We start from the raw sequence: 21,596 nt of genomic DNA on the forward strand, positions 1-21,596 counted from the left end.
GACAACGCAATCCTCGACAGATGGGTCAACAGTTGCGAGACACACTGTCTGTCCCAACCCTTATTTTGACTGCCTCAGCCGCCGCCACAAGGAGGTTGTGTCTGTCAAGAGAGCACTGCGGACGTCACTGATGATCCTTGTTGGGGATGGCCGGTCAGCTGTGTTTCTGTGATATTGGCACTTGGACGTGCTAAGTCGGTCCTCCACAGGCCAGGTAGTTGATCCATTTCAGCAAGTCTGAGCTAGGGGGTTGAATTATGTCGAGCAAGATTTGCATCTGTACGACGTCCTGGAAGTGTCGGACCCTCTCGATCTCATGGATGACGGTCCGGGTCGAGAAGCTGCTTGGCTTGCTTGAATAGCGTCAAAGGGGTTCAATAGGTAAGACGTGGGAAGAAGGTGTGTGCCGGGTGTTCCGTTGAGGAATGAGGAATGAGGAGTCGGTCGAGACTCGAGATACTTGGCTTCTCCGCAACACCTTTACCAGGTAATCGAAGACATCCCTGACTGGCCAGATGGCGAGATGAATACCGAGCAAAGGTCTCAGGGCGGCATAGAGGCCATGCGCCAGGTGGTCATATCCCCATTTTCCTTGGAAGTGATGAAGGTACGGAGATTGACAAAAGCAAAAATGACGGAGCAGGGGAGAGATGATGGGCGAAGAAGGTAGCAGGGACCGCGCACTCGCGCAGGAGAGAAACAACAGGGGAGTGAAGTTGGAATGGGAGATTCTAGACAGCGCTTGGCCAGGTCATGTCTCGGATCGGAGGATGTCAGAATGTCAGAATGTAAAGCTGCCGTAGCACGTAGCTGGTTTGCCTTGAGGTGGTCGGTCCATGGTTGAAAGTGACGGATACTATGAAGGTAGTGTAGGATGGTGTCTAGGGGCCCGTTGCGGTGGAGAGGAGCGGACTGGAGTCTCCTGTGGTACCACTCCACGTAGGTAGGAGGAGCATTGGTAAGTTGACGAGTGGGAGGAGGGATGGGGCAAGACGGAGACGGAGGGTGGAACGGACGGAGTCTGGTTGCGTGTGAAGAAGATAGAGAGAGAGAGAGAGAGAGAGAGAGAGAGAGAGAGAGAGAGAGAGAGAGAGAGAGAGAGAGAGAAAAAGATAGAGAGAGAAAGAGAGACATTCGGAAATCCAAGACTCAGGAGAGACAGACAGAAGGAAGTACAGCTTAGGATACGTATCAATACCTAGGTAGGCCTAGTCTATAGTAGCCATCGGAAGGTATTCACACACCTGCAGGCGCAGACGTATGGTAAGGTAGCGATTGCGCGGGTTGAGGGTAGAGGGTTGACAGCAACTGAGCGCAAGGTATCGCATCGCGCAGCTGCGCGAGAGTTCCGCTTGACGTGTCCAGGACATTGATCCCATGGACCCATGAGGCATACCTACTCCCGAAGAAGGCGACCGCAGGCTGACTAGCGCAAGTCGCAAAAGGACTGGGCATATGAGTGAGTGGTGAAGGTGGGGGAGACACTGAGCGAGATGGGAAGAGGCCGAGGGATTCGAGAGAAGACAGTCGAGCAGAATTCCAGATACGGACCCCACCTCACCGTCGATGGCTCCATGAGTCCCTTACGATGTACTGCACAGTAGTGTATGTGTTTCTTTCTCCCTCCATGGGGGCCCGTAGACGAAAGATGGCGCCTTCATCGATGCAACTTATTCGTTGCCTGGAGTATTGGATACTGCCTTAAGGTATGGGAAGAAGGTATCCGCGTTTACTCAGCAGGTACGGAGGAGGTAGTAATGTACTGATTACCTGCGAACTGATGGGCAGGCTTTACGTAAGGCAAGGAAGGTGAGCTAAGCAAATGCTACGCAGCGTGACAGCTTCCTTCACTACGCAGTAGATATCCACGCCTGCCACGGACCTTACACAGTAGTTGCCCTGAACCTCAATGCTTGCCGTCAGCCACTGGGCAGAAAAAAAACCTTTCCCGACATTTCCTCCCCTCACCTCTTCCCGTCCTCACATCGCAACGCAACGCAACGCAACGCAAATCCTACAACCCGCCAAGGGTGGGTTTTGTGTAACAGTAACCTCCAAAGCCCATCCTGCCATTACCACACGGTCCACGCCACCCATCTGCCACCCACTCAATCCCTCTTTGACTTCGTTATCATTGAGGACGGGACCGTCCCGCAACAAGCTCCATCCCACATCTACATACCCTGCCCAGCGCCTTGTACGGCAAGCCATTCGGCCAACGGGCTTACATACACTGGCACGACTGGGAGGTCTGGGACTGATCCCAGTCCTCCCTACCACCAGCACCCCGGTGCTCCTGGCTTGAACCTTGAAGCCGTCTCCACGTCCCACGAGGTCCAACTATCTGCCCGGATACGTAGTATAGCAAACCGGACGAACTGACGGATGGACGGCGCCACGCTAAAACGGACACTAGACGCAAATATTCGGACTGTCTTCCTGCCCCACAAACACCGACGACCCCCGAACATTATTGATATTGCCAACAACCCTGCCCGCTCGCTGGCTGATTGATTCCATCATCGCTACATACACCTTGAAACACACTTCCTATCACCGCGTAGTCTCCAAAATCCAAATCACAAGAAATGGAACCTCAGCTACCTTGCGCATCCCACCCCCTGGGGTCCTTGGCTCCCGCTCCTCCTTGCCAACAAGTCATTACGACTCGGTGAGAGAACGTGGTTGGTCGTGTCTACCTCCCGGCTTCACTCGCCCAACGCGTCACATCCACAACGGAATCCACACCTTTTGGGGAATGGAAGCCTCCATATCCGTACACCCATTCACTGCAATCATGGCGTGAATCCACTTTCACATCAGCACGCCTCTGCTCCTTTCAGAAAGAGCGAGTCTTGGCATCTCACAGGGCTCTAGAGTCCGCTTAACGATCGCTCCTTCGCTCCTGTTCCCGTCCTTGTCCCGTCCTCTTCGCCCAGTCAACTGGTATGCTACCAATACGATTACCGTTTATGGGTACAGTAAACGCACAATTGCACACGTTGTGCTCTGTATTATCTGAAGATAATCCGTCTTCGCGTGTATGGACACACACATACCAAGAGACCAGCAACCCTGAACTTGAGAAGCACACATCAGCACCCGACTGGGCAATGTGCGAATTTGTGAAGTGTCGGGGGGGTCGAGACCCCTGGCTCTTTCGGATTTGCCTGTCGATCTCTCGTGGGGACTCGACCGACATCGCCGAAGACGAGTATTAGTACGAGAGTACGGAGGAGGAGTTTGCTACCCTCGAGAGAGCTTAAGCGCACCAGAAATCAGAGCGCTTGCTCGTGCATTTGACCGTATGATGGCACGCCATTGCCCCCTTCCTCCTTGTTCCTTGTCCGGATCTGCTGTCTCGCCAACAGTAGCTAGCCGAGCAGTTTGACTTTCGTCAAAATCGTTACCTCGCCGATATGCAGCTTTGCGGGAATTCTATTCCAGGCCTACTAGGCGACCACTTGCTCCGAGATTCCTCCTAGGTATCGTCCAGAGCATTGTCAACTTTACTTGCCTGCCGGGGCGGCAACAAGAGATGCAAGGTTAGGGGTTCCTAAGTCTGTACGGATACACTACGGATACTCAGTGGCTTCATCTCCCATCTCAGGGCTCATAGGCTCCTCTCCACTGTCTCCAGACCCCAACATCTCGAACAAGGATGGCACGGTACAGACTTCATTGGCCGGCCAAGCCAAAGCTGAACACGAAATCACTACTCCGTAAACCACTGAAATCCTCCCCAGACATCAACCATGTCAAGTCGCAACAGGAGCCAGCTCCGCTGGATCCTTGTTTTTGCATCCATATTGCATCGTTACACAAATATCCGCAGACAAATTTCAAAAAATGAGCCCGCCCATTCCTCGGCCTCGACGCTTCAAGAAGAGGCAATGAGCCCTGTCTGTCAGATTCGCGGCTGTTACATCAACAATTATCGGGGGGCTCACAGTCCAAGCAGATCGCGCCTTCGCAAGTCTATCATGAAGCCATGTCTTGACTCTTGAATCCTCAATACACGCGGGTCTTGCAGCATTGTGCGTGTGAGTTGCACGCGCGAGTTTGGAGGACTGGCGCAATTCGCGCAAATACAAGTGTTGTTAAACTGGCGCGGAGTGCGCGGCAATTCTATTCCTGTACGCAAGACTGCGTGCTTTACACCAGTCGACGCCATTAACGCCAAAGTCCTCTTCCAGGGCCCTGCTCGCTAATTAGGCATCGGGATTTTGAGACCTGCTTCTTTGATTCACCAACCCCTTGCCTCTCAAATCGGCAGATCAGAAACGAGATAGATCTTGGGCAGCTCTAATCACCTCTACTCGGCAAGGCGGAGTCGTGTTGGTGGTCAAATGTTCTGTTATGAAACGATCTGCAAGCATCTACGGGGAAGGATTCTCCCAAAGGAGACAACACGCCCGTGGTGGTACCAGCTTGTTGGTCCAGGACTCCAGTACAGCGTCGACAGATGATCCAGATCGAGGCCTTCGTGTAAACTTTGCGTTAACGCTCTCAAGGGTTTTTTATCGTCTCATGGTTCTCTTCATACTTGCCCCCTGCAGATGGCCTGACCAAAGTTGGTCCTGTAGGGTTTCTCTCAAGGCCCATTACAAAGTAGGATCCCCGTGACATTCAAAACTCGGGCTTCTTCCGGGGTCAAGATGTGCCTGGTCTTTTTGCGGCCGCCGATAAATGATCAGTAGATGGTGGCATGCGAAGTTGGGCCAGCTCACGATGGCACATTAACAAGAAGATACCCACCGTCATTGCGTGAGTTTGTTGGATTCGAATCGGCGGGATCCATGACAAGAGCTGAAATATCTAGGCTTGCTATTGATAGTCTGGGGACTGATCTTTCTCTAAACTAGCTTCAGAACAGCATGGTGACAGCAGGTCAGTACCAACCCTCGCGTAGCGCCCAACACGGTGATCGCTTATTGTCTCGGGACTGCATATTGTTGGTCCAGGCCTAGGTCGACCAACAATATGCAGTCTATAATTGTACTGATTGGACGGTGGTATCGCCTACCATCTACGGTTACTGCGAACACTCATTCTCAGCTGTTATCTGGTTGTCGGAAACGATCCTGCGACCATATTCGACCAATATCAGAGCGTACGGCCGTTAACTCTACCCAAGTTCTCAGCAGCTCCATCGCGTGACTGAGATATGAACAGTCGAATCAAGGTAGCCGCCAGGATACAGAAAGCGAACTCTTTCCTACGTACATCCAACGTTCCTCCATCGACTCAAGCTCCTCGGTTCCTTTTCCCCAAACGACCAGCGAGCCACCCCGAAGCATGGAGCATTGTGACGACACACGCACATCCCTACTAGATCTAAGCCCAGGGCTGAGAAGACTTCGGGGGAGATGAGAGGAACCAAGTGAGCACAGCCACGTCTTTCCATCTTCCACGAGGCGTGTTGCATGTACATCATTGCCGTCCCCTCCTCCTCACCCCCCTTGCCGTGGCTGTTTGCTTGCTGCTTCGGACTTGTCTGCGCCTTCTCAATCTTCAACCTTGCCCTGCCCTTGCCCTGCCCTGCCCTGCCTTCGCCATGTCTTTGGCGGCTGGCGGCCCCCTTCTCTCTCTCCACCCCCCAAGCTTCTTCATGTTACACAACGTGGGTCACTCCTCCAGAGTCCATACAGGACAGTGGTTCGACTTTTGTATTACGGGCCAATACCGGGCTGTTTGCCCCCGCTGAGGCTGGGCCAGCCTGTCTTGTGGCCCCCAAATATATGGAGGCCCGGGGAGGGAGGGCAGCACGGATGACGGGTAGGTTATCTTTACAAGGTGTACCTGGCATGTTTGGATGATGGAGGAAGGGAAGGGGGGAGAGGGGAGGCGCAAAATGAGACCTGGCCCGAAGAAGTCGTGTCGTGGGTGTCAGAGGTGAAGAAGCGTAAGATCTACGGGAGATGGAGGAGGTGTCTATGACCTTTGTTCCCAGCGGTAATGGTGGTGAGGGTGGTGGTGGTGGTGGTGGTCAAACCAGTTCTACGGAATCGGAGCAACGTGTGAGTGAGCAAGGGGTCTGGGGTCCCGGACGGGAATCCGTAGGAACGAAAAGCGCCGCATGTTCCAGTGGGCGATGGGCGCACGCAGCCCCTTTTCTTTCTTGACACGGAATCTCGTCAGGAGGAAAGCAAACATTTCAATTTACTCCGTACCCAAAGCCCAGGTCCCGGGAACCGCTTGCCGTCGAAGAAAGGCCCGACGTCCCTCTACGGGATCTCTGCTTCTACTGGCTTCTTGGGCCATACCCCTGAAGATTCTTCGGCGTCGGCCGCTGCGGGACATTTTGGAGTTTGTTTGTACCTCATTTGCTACGCACTGCGATCAAGTGCTTGGATGAGACCCAAGAAGGAAGAGGAAGAGGAGGACATCTCGGAAAGGAGCTAATGTCTGGTTCCAGGGGTTCTGCTTACTTACATGGTTATTAGTTCTTGACATGTACACACGTAGACAGACAGAACACATATGCCGTTGCCACAGGCATGGAAGCCATATGACCGTGTGATGGATAATCCCTGAAGCAAATAAAGGGCTGACGATGAACGGAAAACTCGGCATGGGCAAAGGGTGCAACGTTTGATAAGTTGCTGACTGTGACATTGAAGGTAGGAAATCATTGCTTGTTGATGGGCGCTACCCGAGACGCCGTTTTATGCCATCCCCTCTTCTCAAATATAATGAGGTAACTTGAAAATCCAACGCAGCCAAACATCAGTCCCAAAGTTTGGAGCCTGGCCAGATTGAAGCAAAAACGGGGGAATCATTGTCCATCGTGGAGCACTTCCATCGCATGTCATCCTTCGCCCTACCATCATAACTCCATGTCATCCATTACAAAACATTGCGTCAGCGCATGCCTCTCAGGGGTCGCTTTTTGCTGTCATGTTCATGGCCTTCCAATGTCTCTACACCTGGTTCGAGCTGTCGCCGGTGCTGTTGGCGTCCCTGTCTTCCTGAATCTCAACCCACCTCCCACTGCATTGACCACAACGCACGTGAGAGCAGTTCACACAAGCCGAATGCACTTTATGGTCTGCCTCCCATGTACACGAGCACTAGGCGTCATATTAGCATATCTTGACAGGCCAGAGCGAAGAAGTCTCAGGGTCACTCACGCATTCCCACATGAATGTCTTCATCCGCTTACGGCCGGGCTGCTCGGCGCCATCGTCCAGGCCTCTCTTTCTTGACTGACGGTTGACACCTCTTCCATTAATCGTCGACTTTCGTGAGCCAGACATGATTACAATGTCATCGGCCGAGTCTGCATCACTCAAGTCGTCCGAAGATCCGGTGGCGTTGACGTCTGGCGAGTCAGGATCGACAGCTACCCACTGGGAGTGGTCCTTCTTGATTAAGCCGTCACGTCCAGCGTAGTGGTTGTCAATATGATCGAATCTTTCGGCCCAGGCGGTGGCACCCTTTTTGTTGATGTCGACGATCTTGACACAGAAGCCACACCAGAACTTCGGTTCTCCGTTTCGTCCGACGCGACACTCCTCGAGGACCTTCTCGATATTGGAGGAGTCGTCCATCTTGTGTTCCTTTTGAAGATGACTTCGGAAAGTTTCCCGACGATGGCAAACCTTGCCACAACTCTCATTGTCACCTTCAGACCGTTGTTCGGAACACTTCCATACCTCAAGCTGGAAATGCTGGCTGTTCTCGTGACGTTTCCAGTCATTTTTGCTGCCGAACTTCTTCTTGCAACCGGCAAATGTGCATCCATACGGCTTTTCGTGACGCTTCATGTGCTTCCTATCCCTTGGTTAACAGCCGATACATGTGGAATGACAGGAGTAATACACACTTAAGTTCACACCTGCGGTTGAACACTTTATCACAGGCAGGGTCTGAACACCGATGCTGGCCGTCAGCACTGCCGTTTGTGGTCGGTGTGGATCTCTGGAGAGGCGTTTCCATCTGTGTCTTTATAAATGTCTCAATGACGGTTTTGGGCATCTTTGAGAGTAACTCGAGCATGGCCTGTTCACTCATACTCTTGTTTGGAGATGCGGGAAGAGGCTGATTGAATATTTGCTCTCCCTGGGCCGAATCATTGTTGGCAGGTTGGCTCCTAAGAATAGTCTCGTCCGAAGCACAAGGGATCGAGTTAGTGCTAGTGACCTCGGAATCCAAAGGATCTATCGGAGATGTCTCGAAAATCTCGTTGCGGGCTCTGCTTGGTCCATTGATATTGAGATTGATATTCATCTCCATGGCGGCAGGAGCGCTCGCGGAATTGCCTTCGCGAGTGAAATTGGATCTTTGACTCCTCCGCTCTCCAATCATGATACTTGGAGATGGCGCTTTCGAAACTTCTCTAGGCTGCACATATTGGTGGTGAGATTGAGGGCTGTCGCAGACCGATTGGCCATCATTTTCGTGCAATGTGGAGTTGGAAATGGCCTTGTCCGCAGTGGATGATTCAAGACAGACGTTGCGCGCTGAGCCGCCAATCTGCGTCAAGGACGGGTCGATGAGGTTGATCTCCAAGCCATTTCCTGGATGCTGAGGGGAGAGTTGAACATCGTCATACATTGGCGATGGACCATCGCCCCAGGCCATAGAAGGAGCCTGGTAGTACACCTCCGAGCCCACGCCCACACCTTCAAGGACGTCTTGTGTACTTTGTTGATACGTTTCTCCCAATGGCCTCTGGGTAGTTCTGTATCCTGTTAGGCGCCTTGAACAGCTACAAATGTTTCTTGACTTATGCTTATTGACTCACTGGACAACATATTCGCTAAGATCATCCTCGGGATTCACAACGATACTATGCACCCGCTTCAGGTGTTGCCTGAAATTGTCGGCTCTCGGCCATATCTTGTTCTTCGTTGAACATGGTCCTTCATAGCAGCGATATCGCGGACCCGAGTTGAAGAGCTCGGGGTGCACACTTCCTCTGTGTCTCTCAAGGTCATTTTGGGTGCCAAACCCCTCTGCACGGGTACATCCTTGAACATCACACTTGAAGGCTTTCTGGTGACGCTGGTGATGTTTGCTACCAAATTAGTATTAACGATGTGCTTCTAAAATGTAGGAGTGCACTGCTTTCGATACTCACTTCAATTCCGACTTGGTCTTGCAGATAGCACGGCAGTGGTCACAAACCAGCTTACTATCGGCCGCACCATGATGTGTCACTGACATGGGAGTAGCCCCTAGGTTCCAATGAGACTCGGTAGGCGTTGGGCCCAGTTGAAAGTCCAATAGTTGGCCCGAGATACTGTGAGTGTCTTGACTTCGGTCCACATCGTTGAAGACAGATGCGTTATCAACGCTATGCTTGGTCCTACTCTCATAACCAGAGTCTGAAGGCAAGTATTGTGGTACGGTACCGCATTCTGAAGCGAGAGGGCTCCTCCATCCGCCCCCGAAGTGAGCCTGATTGCGGCGCCGAAGATCGCCTGAGACATTCAACTGCTGAGTTTGATGAGAGTCGGGAAAGATTCCGGCGGGAACCCATGGTTGTGAAGTGTCATTTCCATAGAAGTTCATCAATGCCCATGGCACTGGTGCAGTCTTTTGGGGAGGAAAGCCCTGATTTGTCGTCTTTTCCATACTGGCTCGTGTGTCTGAGCCATGCATCGAAGCCATCTGATTGTGCTTCGTAGGATCCATGATCATAGTCCGAGACAGGCTTTCATCGACCAGAGGTCGGCAGAAATTGGTTAGGAACCGACTAGATCTGATGACTTTAGCTGGGAACTATTCGCATGGCGTTAGGCACATGTTGTATTGACTAGAGGAAAGCATGTGCACAGTATCAAGTCAACAGGCACTGGCCCGAACTGAGGTTATAACCTCATAGTGCTGATGGGTTTATTTGATGGATAAAGAGAGGAGGATAACCAACTCAAGATTGAACCAAGGTCACCTAAACTTGATACCCAACCACCTTTGTTATGTTCAGTGCGTGGCGAAGAGGTCTTGACTCGACCCGAGTCCAAGTCCACCAAGTATGAGCCGTTCCTCGACCGAATAAGCCTCAGGCCGGCGCAGATAGGGGCGTTGGCCTCTGGATTGATGTTTTCGGACGAAGAGAAATCCGGACGACCAAGCGAAGGGGGTAAGGTTGATGCAGTTCAATTACCGGTCCGTAGTGGGTCGGTCGGAGCCGGGAGAGGACAGTAGATTGCCGGACTAGCAAGACATGGGTAGCTGGGCGACCGAGTGGGCGAAGTATCGCGGGACGCAAATCGCAGGGTGAAAGACGACAAAATGGAAGAAGCGCGAAGGTTTGTTCAGGCGATATGGGCACGGGCAGGACTTGTAGTCATTCAGGCGAGAGTAAAGGCAGTCAGTTGGCGGCCAGGAATGAGGAAGAGGATGAAGGGCGTGACTGATGTTGAGGAAGGTGCGGCTTGGGTGAACAGTTTGGGGGGACCGGGCCAATGAGGCAACCGCGAGGGCGCAGTCATTCGCTTGTCCGCCCTGCTTTTTGGGGAATTCTCGGTGAGCAGAGTACGCCGTCGCCTCATTCCATCCAATCAACGGTCAAAGAAATGTAGGCAACCACACGAGGCAGCCAGCAAGGCAACCACCGCCGCACCTTTACAGGCGTCCCAAAGATGGTTCGCCATTTTTCCACTTCCATCACCGCCACAACCTGGGCCGACCGAACAAGCAAGAAAAAGCAAGCCGAAGCACAACCGTTCAGAAAAGACAAGGACATACTGACAGATAACGGGTTCGATAAAGACCTTACACGAGGTCCACGATCATCTATTCCAATGCCAGAACACTCCCTCTTCTCAAATCGTCCTGAAACCGGCGAGAAAACGGAATATCTGAATTAACGCGATTGCGAGTGAACGTAAACCAAGGTACCTAACCTGAGAGAGCATATTCTCTGTCCCACTCATTCCTATGCAACACTTCTGCCAGCCACGGACAGTTTACCCCGAATCTGCGCTCTGGGGGCATATCTACACGAGAGTTCGACTCTTGTCTCTCTCGGCTGACACAACCAATTTTGGCTGGGACGCTCAAGACCAATGAGGTCATCAGTAGCCCCTATTTCAATGTAGAGTACAAGGGCTTAGATGGCGATCGCTAGATCATGGGCTATCATCTATTCGTACTTCCATGGTCTCGATAGTGTCAGTCCTTGTCATTGAGCCGGGCCGGAACCACCTGTATGGCTGCGAAAATAAGGTAGGTAGGCGACATCCTCGAGCCTGAGCCGCCATTTTTGGGCATCATCGCATCCAATTTTCGGCCAACTATCAGTCACCTGAGGTTATCCGCACACCGGTGCTCGCTCCTGTTTCCAACAAAGAAGCTGACCAAGCTTGTCGACAAGCTTTACGCAAGGGCGCACACTCTTAACTACGACGCGGCAGCAATGTCTTCATTGCAATACACTGACGGCCGTGAGCACCGCAATGTCCCTTTTCACGGTTCCGCCGAACTTCTTCTCTCGCAGCCATCCATGTGTATCTGTCCCCTCGTTTCCGTTGGGCAAACTGCACATATCCAAGGGCGTGAGCGCTTTTGTGGGGGAGCAAGACCCAGGTTGGATAAGCATGACAGGAAACGAGAGTGTGCTTCGGAAAAGATATGATATGTCATTATTGATGTCGCTCTCCGATAGTACAGACCTTCGCTGCGTACGGAGTCTTTCGGAGCTTGCTACTTATTTCCGATGACCTACCGTTCACTTGAAGATCAGTAGTCGTGGATGGCTACATATGTATGCGATTACAAAACGCTCAACTGAGCGGGGCATTGTCCCTTGTTGCACAGTATCACGAGTGCAACATGTTGGACACGACATTTACTCCCCTCCACATGAGCCTTCGCTTTTGCGCCGCGCGGCTCCATTGTGTTCTTACGTCTCCAGGATCATGGCATCCATAGATTTTACTTTAAGGGGATCATTCGGCCGTATCTTCGGATTCGCCTGGTGGCTCGCCCATTTCGCAGACGGATATTCGATGTTTGCTCTTTGCCAAGGAGCGAGTGTCCCTCTCAGCTTACTTAAACCCGCCTATCGGGCCGCTCCGCAAGATGCAAGCGACTTGGATCCCAACCTGACGGTCTAGACTGATTGGGTGGCACAGGTGCCACCCTCTCGGCCGTCAAATTCTTGACGTTGATAATGTCACACACACTACTTCCAGTTGCGAGACGAACTTGATGCGATGATGGGAGGAACAGAACAAGAGTGTAGATCATCCACAACTGACAAGGTAATAGCAACGGCGGTGGCTGCCCGGTTGAGAATAGAAAACATCTGCCGATATACTGAACAGCACTGCGTTTAGACGGGACGGCCCAGTAATGTCCCGGAGGGCCGCTCAACTTCGTGAGATCGATGCTATTAAAGACATGTTGATGAACGTCTGCTACAGAGCCATGATGTCAACTCAAGATGTTTCAACTTTAATCTATTTTGCAACGTGTACGTGGAAGGAACATCCTGGCGTTTCATCAGTATATCTGGCTCACTGGTGACTTCATTCTATGCCTCAAGGCCCGAGGCAGGCTTCGAAGCGCCTCGTGCCGGGAAACGAAGTAGTTCCTGCATTCTCTTCATCTACCCGGCCAACGGATGCAGTCTTCTCTTCCGGCCTGCATGATCCATCACCTCTATGGCCAAAGGCTAGGTAGCTTTTGGAGCTCGCAAGGAGTAAATAATGGGTGATCTCGCCCCCACCACTCCACGTTAAACCTGGTCATCCTCACGAGCAGGTATCTTGACATGGCATGCCACCAATATGGCAGCAACACACGCACAGTGTGCCATGTACCCAGGCTTCTCAACGTCCTTCGGCAAGGCCCTTTGCGTCCATGTGCAAATCGACTCTTAGATAAATATGACAGATATTGTTGCGGCCGATACTTTGAAGCTCGGGGATGTGATGTATATAAGATCGAGCGAACTCGCCAGAGAATAACCACAGAGATCCTCCTCATATTCACCTCTACTCACATCGTCGACTTCGTTCAGATCACAACTCCTTGAGCAGCACTTCTTAGCTTTCACGGCTCTCGCGAAACCACGCTTTATTTGAATAGTCTCAGTTGTAGGACATCCCTTGAAACGGATCTGGACGGCCAGACTGTACGTATATAAACGTTCTCTTGTAATCATAATGTTTTCAACGAGCTGACCCAGAGTCGCAGCTGCTGTTATAAGCTTAATCGGATTACAAAGAGCACGAAGTACTCCCCCACCGAAAACCCCCCATCTCAAGATGTGCGACTGGGAGGAGTTCCTCTTCACCTGCAACCACTCCGTTCTACGGCTCAAGTCGTACTGCCACTTTGCCCGCAACGATCCCGGCCACCAATGCTTCGGCGTCAAGGTTCTTCGCAACTCGTGGCAGCAGAGCGTCCCGTGCGATAACTGCATCTTGGCCTGGCAGGGTCAGGGTCACCCGCATTTCGGCTCCGGGCAGCATCGTCAGCAGGAGTTTATTGGCGGCCAGCAACAACGTCCCCATTAATTCAGTCCAGTCGCTTTCAAGCCTTTTTTGAGAGCACCCTTGCGCGTCAGGGGGAGAGTGGCATGGATTATGTTCATTGGGCCAGGTGCGAATACCGTAGAGATAGGGGCTTCAAGTGTACGCCAGATTGTCTATACAGCAACTGTGATTTTCGAAGATGTTTCAATAGCTAGAGATCGCAAGAGTTTCTGTCCCACACAGAATGTTAGGGTTACTTGATTTGTGGGGGATGGTGGAACGAAAAGTATATGGTGGTCACATTCAGTGTAATTGTCCTCTTTCTCATTTATTACAATGAAGTGGGTTGGATGACAGTGTTTCCCTGTTCTAGCAGGATGATGAGCAGCCTGGGAAGTTGTGTTACATGGTCTAGATTTCTGTAGGAACGACCCAAATCTTACGCGGGCTTATGCATGTTATTACTTTGACGAGGAGTGACGTGAGGACTGACATCGGTCTGATGTTTCTGGGATTTGTTGATTCCGGAGTGCCTGGAGTAAAGTACCAAGGCTCACTCCGACACGGTTCTGCAAGCATTCGTTACACACTTTTCAAGAGTAGGTAGAATACTGGACAGTATTTAGGACATTAAACTGAACCCTGAAACGAAGAGGACATTCATCTGTGATTGAGGCTGCCCATTTACACGCTTCGCTGAAGCCTCAGGCCCATCAAGATTCGTACTTCATGGCGAAACTTCCCCAAGTTCCGCTACTGACTATTCTCCAGCCAGACAGAGCTAAACCAGTTGTCAAAGGTTGTACACTCGAGTGTAGAGTCCCGTACTTCGACATCTCCTAAACAATTTCACCGAGTCCCAAGACTAGCGCCGTCCGTTCTAGGTCTCATCAGAGATGGCAGAAGCATACTCCATGTCATAAAGAAGCATTTCATTCAGCATGAATTACTTTGGAACAACCGGATCTCAAGGTGCCCAACCATACGATGTCGGGCTTAAGCTAAGTGCGTAAGCACGATGAACAAGTACTTCTGCAAGGTATGTCGTACAAAGGGACTCCAGAGATTGAGCTGCCCCTATGAAACGGGATTTGTGACGCTGTTAACGCGATCAGTTTTCTGCAGGGCAAGTCGAAGGAAAATGGATGAAGAGCTGAAACGCGAGGCGATGTTAATGGCTGGGAGCCTGCAGTGACTCTAGGACACGTCATTTGTCATTTGTTCAACGACTTAATGATTTGGAAATCTCTGCTCAGCCACATGGTTTTCGTATTCAATATAAACTGGTGCCCGAGATATGGCTGTTTCTTTAGTCGAAGTAGATACTTGTCGTGAGCGATTGGGCGTCATTTCACCGATCGTCGATGTAGGGGTAACTACCTACGCCCGGGACCGTGTCGCGACGTCGTGCAAGAACAGTGGCGTCGCATATGAACGACGTATGCAGTACACATTCTAACACATGTGTATGGATGGATTAGGAATTTTTATCGCACACTTCCTTGAGTATAAGGCAGCTTTACATCGGAGCCTTGTAATGTGCGATGGAGTCTCGATATCATTCATGGTAGCGAGGAAACACATTTTCAGCTGTAGACGACTTAGAAATCAACGAATGTCTGGGTCTACATAACATGAGAGTAACGAGGGTCACCTGAGATGTTCTCTCACTCACTTCTCGGCGTGGGATTATTGACGCAAGGTATTCAGTATAATTTTTACGTTTACACACGCTCATGGTAACGTCTCACAGCCAAATGACGGATATCCCTAGCCTCCCGCTTCTCCCACAACCTCCTTCACCCTTCGCTCGAGCTTCAGAGCCGAGCTTTTGGTAATTTTCATTCAAAGTTGGTAGCGCCAGCGACGCGGCCAACAATGTTGTAGCGCTTAGAGAAGAAGGTGATCCAGTCGTTAAGGACACCCTTCTCCTTGTCAGGAAGATCCTGCCAGTCGGCGCTGACGTCCTCAGCCTTTGTTGAGGTCTTTCCGAGAGCACGAGAGGCGTCCTTTCCAGCAAAAACTCAAAGGTTGTCAGTCATGATAGACTGCAAAATGAGATGAATGTTTTCCTTACCGTTGTAGGATCCTCCTGCTTGGTATGCCTTGTTACCTGTTACGTCGTATACGATTCCCTGGATCATAAAACATTAAATTTGCGTAGAAAATGAAGGCCGGCGTGTTTGATTACCTTGATCGCCACGTATGTCTTTCCATTGGGGTCTGAGCCTGTTATATTGTTAGAGTTATTGGCGTGGGGTCTATACGATGATAAAAAAGTTGCATGCGAGGCCAAGCATATATATGCATCTTCGAGACCACTTGATGAAAGAGACGACTGAGCCGCAACCGTTTCCAGGTCCACGAACATGTGTTCATGAACTACAGATTGGAAAAGATACTCGAGCACGATCTTAAGCCCCGCTCTCTTCAACAACTGACACAATCCCTCATGATCATTGCATCAAAAACATGCTGCCGGACAGTTTCGTAGCGGATAAGTAAAGGCAAGAACACTTCGACTTACCATCGGCCTTGGCCAACTCCTCGAGGGTGATGGGGTCATCCTTGGGAGGGGCCAGGGTGACGGGGTTCTTGGGCTCAAACTTTCCAGACATTTTGCTGGCCTTTGCTTGGCTATAAGCTGTTGTAAAGCTTGAAGTTATTGAGCTAGCGATGTAATGTTGGATGGATATGGAGTGCGAGGATTAGGAAGACGTCGACTTCTTACACACAAAATAGATGATGGCGGGGAGAAAGAAGCTCGGTATTTGCCCCTCTGAGCCTGGAGCTCTTCCCCACGGTCAAGGTGGGGGGGCACTTGCGACATTGCTGGCTGAGCCTCGGAGTAACTGCCTTCGTGTGATTGGTTGCGCATTGATTAGTATAGACCCACCAGAGCAAGAGCTCCAGACCTGCCGAACAATGCAGGCGAAACTCTCATTGATTTTTGATTGATACGTCACTTGACAGCCGCCCGATTACAGTCAACCACCACGCTCCGTCGCACGAGCTTGGCCCATACCGCACAGCTTGACCGAGCCCCGAGAATCGATACTGTGCCTGCTTCTCAATTGATGACAACGATGGCCGTGTCGCGCATTGCGGCATGTCGGGCAATCAATGGCCTGGGGCTTCGCCAGATCGCAAGGTCGCCCGGAACGTCCACAGCAGCTTTACGAGCAAGCACACCTCGGAATGCTTCAAACGTGTGCAGCCATACCCAATTCAGACACCAGAGCACTTCAAATCCTTCTTACAATGGCTCTAAAAGGAACAATGCCTCTTCTCCGCCGCCGCCGCCGCCACCGCCACCACCTTCCGCAAGTCAGCTTTTGAGGGCGATATCCTTTCGCTCGCTGTTAACTTCCCTGACGCCGAGGGGCATCAAGAGGATGTTTAGAGAAAGTCCAGAGGAGCTCGTACTAGCACTAGCAATGTGAGCTATCTCAAGCCGTCGCTGTTTTCTAGGATAAATAGCTGACCCGAAGTTCTCAGTCTTGCTGGCTTGGCAGGTGTTTCCATCTACATCGTCAAGTTGTACTTCGACTACTTCATGGCCCGTCAGTTCACCAAGTATCCCAAGCCCATCGCCAAATCCCTCCGCCGAGCCCTCTACTACACAAACATCAGCCCCGATCCGAATCTCGCGAGGAAATACTACAAACAAGCACTGGAACAATGCAATGAACTCCAGCTAGACCCGTTCTCAGATGATGTTTTGGGCATTAGGATCCAGACCGCGGCATGGCTCGAAAAGATCGGAAACTACCAAGGAGCCATTACTGTGTTGGATTCTGTGCTCAGAGACTGCCTCAAGTGGGTGGAATGGATGGAGAACTCCGTTGCAGATGGAACAGTAGAAAAGTCAGGAAAGCCGCCTGCCGCGAAGCCTCTGTTGGAAAATCAACGACTCGCAGTTCCGGAGAATGGCGAGGAGAAGGTTATCGAAAACCTGTGGCATAAGCGCACCCGCCTTCTGGCCAAAGCCGTCGGAACTAGCACTAAGCTTGGTGCCCTTTACTCGGACGAGCATGTTTTGGAGCCAGAAAACTCCCTGGCCCGACTAACGTGGGCCGTCGAAACGGCACTGGCAGAGTCAAAACGACGCCACAAGGAAGGTGTCAAGAAGGATGAAGGTTCTTGGATGAGCCCAGAAGAAATTGGCGGTGCCATGGAGTGTTGGTCTCCCATGAAGCCCCCTATATCGTACCCACTTTCAGGTTACTGACAGAGTTGATAGCCCTCGCCCAACACTACGAGACTAAATCCCAGTTCCATCTGGCAGTACCTCTCTTGTTCCAAGCATTACGACTTTGTGCTAGCCCTTGTCATCGAGTAACTATCAGTATGTCCTCAGGCCCCTGGACTTGAGTTGGAGTATATTTCAAAAATCAAACTGACACACTCTCCAGTGAACAATCTGGCTGCAGCATTTGCCCAGCACCCTCTTCAGACCCCGCTGGACGCCATTCCCAACGCGCCTGCCACTTCCGACGCAATAGTCAGTCCCGACATGCCAACAGACCGAGCCGGACTCTTGGAAGCTGCGAAGAACTGGGCTAGCAATGCTTACTCACACTCAAAGGATGTCAAGGGAGAGGACCGAACCGAAGAGTGTGACGAAGCTTGCGCCGTAGCATTAACAAACATGGGTGACATCGCTGCCCTACTGGGAAAGAAGGAGGACGCAAGAAAGCGTTTCCAGTAGGCAATCGACATGAGCAGGAAGATTGGCTTCGGTCCCGGCATCTCCCAGGCCGAAGCGGGACTTCAAAAACTCTAGGATTATAGAGATACGGCCATACAGACTGCTGGACCGCCCCGGGAATGTGTTCCTCGCCTCGCTTGAGGTATTGCCGGGGCAAACCGGGAGCATCAGGATCCCATGTCGGCGAGCATATGAACATATCAAAAAGACGAGAGTGATGGTCCCCTCGCGCCCGCAAAGACCCTGCATAGGGCTAGGACTTGGCCAACAGAGACATGAAGCCGCTTCTGCAGCATCCTTCCTTTGACATGGACCTTTTTCAAATCGATTAGCATGGGTCCGCATATGTGAACCGAAAATAGGTAGATGATGGGGTCTTTATGCCTTCCTACGCCGTATCAATGGATTCTTGACTGGGGCGCATATGAGGACGGAGAAATACCACGACGGTAGCCAGGGGCCTCGACTAGGTCGGATTCAGCAGCATCATTGCATCCGGTGCAGGAAGTCCCGACTGCCATAATTGTTGGAGCCACCGCCCATCTAGAAAGATGGCAAACGAATCGAGTTGCTTGGAAGCCAGAAACGGACCCCCTTAAGCTCGATACAGTACCAGCAGTCCCATTACACCAGTAGCAACGAAAGTGCATACAACCGAATTTGAACCGAGCCGTTGAATGAGTACTTGTTCCGTATCGAAGAGCTATGCGAGGCCCAAGAAACGAAGCCGCCACAGTCTCTCACAGTCTCTCAGCCGGTCTCTCTTATGGTGTAAGGCGACGCTTTGATCAAACACAGGACTGCTATGAACCCCTAAACACTCCCGAAGCCCAAGGCCATGATTCTGATGGTTCGAGGGAACTCATCGTCGAAATTGGGACCATAGGTGCCCAGAAACTCGCATGGGGCCAAAATGTGCTCTCACCAATCAAAGGGGCGAATGGCAACGGCTTAGCGTAAAGGCGGGTGCAGCTCGATGGGTCCAGTGCCCCCCTGCAGGCTCATCCCAGCAACTCCAGTGCTGGGGCAGACAAAAATTACCCTTTTCGGAAAATAGTTGGGATGAGTTGGAGAGAGACGGTCTTCGTGGACGAAGAAAACGCTGCCAGCCACCTACCATCAGTTGAACAGCCTGGACGCCGCAGAGTGGAATCTGACACCGACTTGCAAAGATTCCTTCTGCCTAATCTATAGTGGGAAACTACCATGTGGCACGCCCCCGCAGACCCCGAGACAAATTGCCAAACTTCAAAGTCTCGAGGCAAAACGGTGCTCGTTACGCCACCGTTGTTCGCGTTGCCATATCATGCAGCAATTATGCGGGAATACCACATCGTGTCAGCTTTTTGGTGTCGCGTTGGATTCCTGGGGTTTGGAAGAGCACCGCACCTTCTGAACTTGAGCACTGAAGACCATTCGCATATCTCATCGGTGTTCAAAATCTTGGCAGTGTAAGGGGCGCATTCGACCGTTCCGTATACTCCGCAGGCGCCTGATGTCGTAGGACAATCTGAAGACAGCATATGTCTATTCGCTTTCGAGAAGCGATTTCCACGTACAATTCTGCTGTTATAGCCAGCTGTAGTAGCCATTGCGACTTCCAGTATTGACCTTCAGATACAACAAACAACATATGGTCGCTAATAACAAACCATGGCCTCAAGGACAGAGCCTTGCAGAAGTTTGCGAGTTTCTCCGTCATCTCATGGTCCTCGCTTTCCAGGGCAGGCACATTCCAACGGTCACATGGCCGCCGGCACAAAGTGTGACAGCCCTTTGCGGCTTGCGGCATTTCGGGACATCATGCCGGCATCCACTCAACCGCGATCTTCAAGAAGCAGCCCTTATCTTTGTGGATGAAATCCATCCCGCCATATCTCAAGCGCTTTTTTTTTCTTGCCCTCCTTCCCTGGCCTGTCATGGCACGTGGCTCATGCACGCCATGAAGAGCGAAGGCTCATGTACCTGGACATGAAGATGAGTCTGTCTCTCATGTTCCACGAATCTCAAGGACAGAACAATTTTCATCAGGTCAACTGAGTGCTTCCCTTTGTGACAACAGTGCATGGCACCACCTTGTCCAGCTCTTGACTGGGCAAGCAATCACACTTGATTAGCAGAATAGCAACGAAGGGAACTGGCCTTTGATTTTGCCAGAGAAATCTCTTTTGCTACAGCCGATAGTGCGCCTACACCTACCTATCAAAGAGTCGACGGAGATTGGACCCGAAATTTCTCATGGAATTCCGCTCTACTAGTATTTACCCCGTCACATTAGAAACACCAACTTATAGGTTGTGGGCGAACGCCGAGTTGAAAGACACCTCCATGGATACATGGACGGACGAGGCCTTGGTATCTCATTCGACAATTTTGTTCTGCTTCTCGCCCGGGGCCTGTAGCAGAGCGCTACGGGGACTGTATACCAAGGCCTACGTTCGTGAATTTTGGCTCAGCTATTCGTAACTCACCTGCTGTCGCCAAGGTGGGTCGGCAGCTTTTAAAATAGACTTGACTCGGCCGAGCTCTAACCTCATCCGTCCGTCATCAATCCAGCTCTACGGATTGAATCTCATCTTCCCGGGCCAGGATTACTCTATCCTTAGTCGAGGCCAGATGAACCAGTCTACGACTGTCGTCACTCACCAATACACACGATCCATGGCCCACCGTAGAGGCAACAGAGACCACGGGTTCTCAAGCCAGCTTCCTTCGCATTATGGGGGCTAGTACCCTTCGAACGCCCTGACAACGCTTGAATCCCCGTAAGTATGGTTCCACGGGAAATGGGGACGCGGGTAACGCTAACGGCTGCAGCATGACAAAACAAAGCTGGGCCTGTGATTGGCATGTTCGTACAGTTGTGGAAGACTAGGGTTCGAAAATACACCAAGAATAATACAGCCATGCATCAGAACCCCGCCCTTCCGCTGAACTCGGGAGCGGAGAATGGGGTCGAGAAGACTTCAACAGGGACAATATATGGCTGCCTGATCTCGAGAATAGCGACCGGCCCGTGGCGAAACTTACCCTTCAAATCTCGCAGAAATCATGCAACGAGCGGCAAACTATTGGCATCCTTCCGTTACCATAATTGTCACAATGGCCTGCTATTTCCGGTTGGGAAGCGGACTTCAACCAAGGGCGAAGTGTAAGAGACCGTTTCGGGAGTTCCGGTGTGGAGTTCCACCCGGGAGCACGGGCTGCGAACGATAGGATTCGGATCCGGGGAGGAAGAGGAATGCTGATCTTCGGCCGCCTCACCTTAAGGTTATTTGGAGGTGGCAACCATGAGGTCGACACCACGAGGTCACCTCACGGCTTGCGAGAAGCGGCGGATCAGATCATGTTACAGCAAAAATATGGACGCGGCGTTTGCCGACTTACTCAAGCCTCCTATTTTCGACTCGCAAAAGAAAAAAAACCAGCGAGGCTACGATAACGGTGGTGAG

General features: G+C 51.5%; 6 protein-coding genes across 6 annotated transcripts; 3 read left to right on the plus strand and 3 right to left on the minus strand.

Moving 5' to 3' along the window:
- Positions 1-6,923: 6,923 nt before the first annotated feature.
- On the minus strand, positions 6,924-9,642 carry CLUP02_10701 (uncharacterized protein; the record flags this gene model as incomplete). The annotated part of the gene is made up of 6 exons (XM_049289674.1): positions 6,924-7,073; positions 7,134-7,776; positions 7,841-8,686; positions 8,750-8,850; positions 8,919-9,009; positions 9,086-9,642. 6 exons carry the CDS (start codon positions 9,640-9,642, stop codon positions 6,924-6,926), a joined length of 2,388 nt encoding a protein of 795 aa, XP_049146819.1.
- Positions 9,643-12,743: 3,101 nt separating this feature from the next.
- On the plus strand, positions 12,744-12,991 carry CLUP02_10702 (uncharacterized protein; the record flags this gene model as incomplete). The annotated part of the gene is made up of 2 exons (XM_049289675.1): positions 12,744-12,818; positions 12,917-12,991. 2 exons carry the CDS (start codon positions 12,744-12,746, stop codon positions 12,989-12,991), a joined length of 150 nt encoding a protein of 49 aa, XP_049146820.1.
- A 232-nt stretch (positions 12,992-13,223) lies between these two features.
- Positions 13,224-13,475, plus strand: CLUP02_10703 (uncharacterized protein; the record flags this gene model as incomplete). Its single annotated transcript, XM_049289676.1, has 1 exon — positions 13,224-13,475. One exon carries the CDS (start codon positions 13,224-13,226, stop codon positions 13,473-13,475), a length of 252 nt encoding a protein of 83 aa, XP_049146821.1.
- Positions 13,476-14,510: 1,035 nt separating this feature from the next.
- On the minus strand, positions 14,511-14,995 carry CLUP02_10704 (uncharacterized protein; the record flags this gene model as incomplete). The annotated part of the gene is made up of 3 exons (XM_049289677.1): positions 14,511-14,619; positions 14,818-14,888; positions 14,957-14,995. 3 exons carry the CDS (start codon positions 14,993-14,995, stop codon positions 14,511-14,513), a joined length of 219 nt encoding a protein of 72 aa, XP_049146822.1.
- Positions 14,996-15,274: 279 nt separating this feature from the next.
- CLUP02_10705 (cytochrome b5-like Heme/Steroid binding domain-containing protein) lies at positions 15,275-16,051 on the minus strand (the record flags this gene model as incomplete). The annotated part of the gene is made up of 4 exons (XM_049289678.1): positions 15,275-15,456; positions 15,511-15,568; positions 15,625-15,662; positions 15,961-16,051. 4 exons carry the CDS (start codon positions 16,049-16,051, stop codon positions 15,275-15,277), a joined length of 369 nt encoding a protein of 122 aa, XP_049146823.1.
- Positions 16,052-16,556: 505 nt separating this feature from the next.
- Positions 16,557-18,144, plus strand: CLUP02_10706 (TPR domain-containing protein; the record flags this gene model as incomplete). Its single annotated transcript, XM_049289679.1, has 5 exons — positions 16,557-16,642; positions 16,708-16,872; positions 16,932-17,614; positions 17,677-17,781; positions 17,849-18,144. The coding sequence occupies 5 exons, from the start codon at positions 16,557-16,559 to the stop codon at positions 18,142-18,144; spliced, it is 1,335 nt and encodes a 444-aa protein (XP_049146824.1).
- Between the last annotated feature and the right edge of the window lie 3,452 nt (positions 18,145-21,596).

This window comes from Colletotrichum lupini, chromosome 5 (genome assembly GCF_023278565.1).
Source record: "Colletotrichum lupini chromosome 5, complete sequence".
Classification (NCBI taxonomy): Eukaryota; Fungi; Ascomycota; class Sordariomycetes; order Glomerellales; family Glomerellaceae; genus Colletotrichum; species Colletotrichum lupini.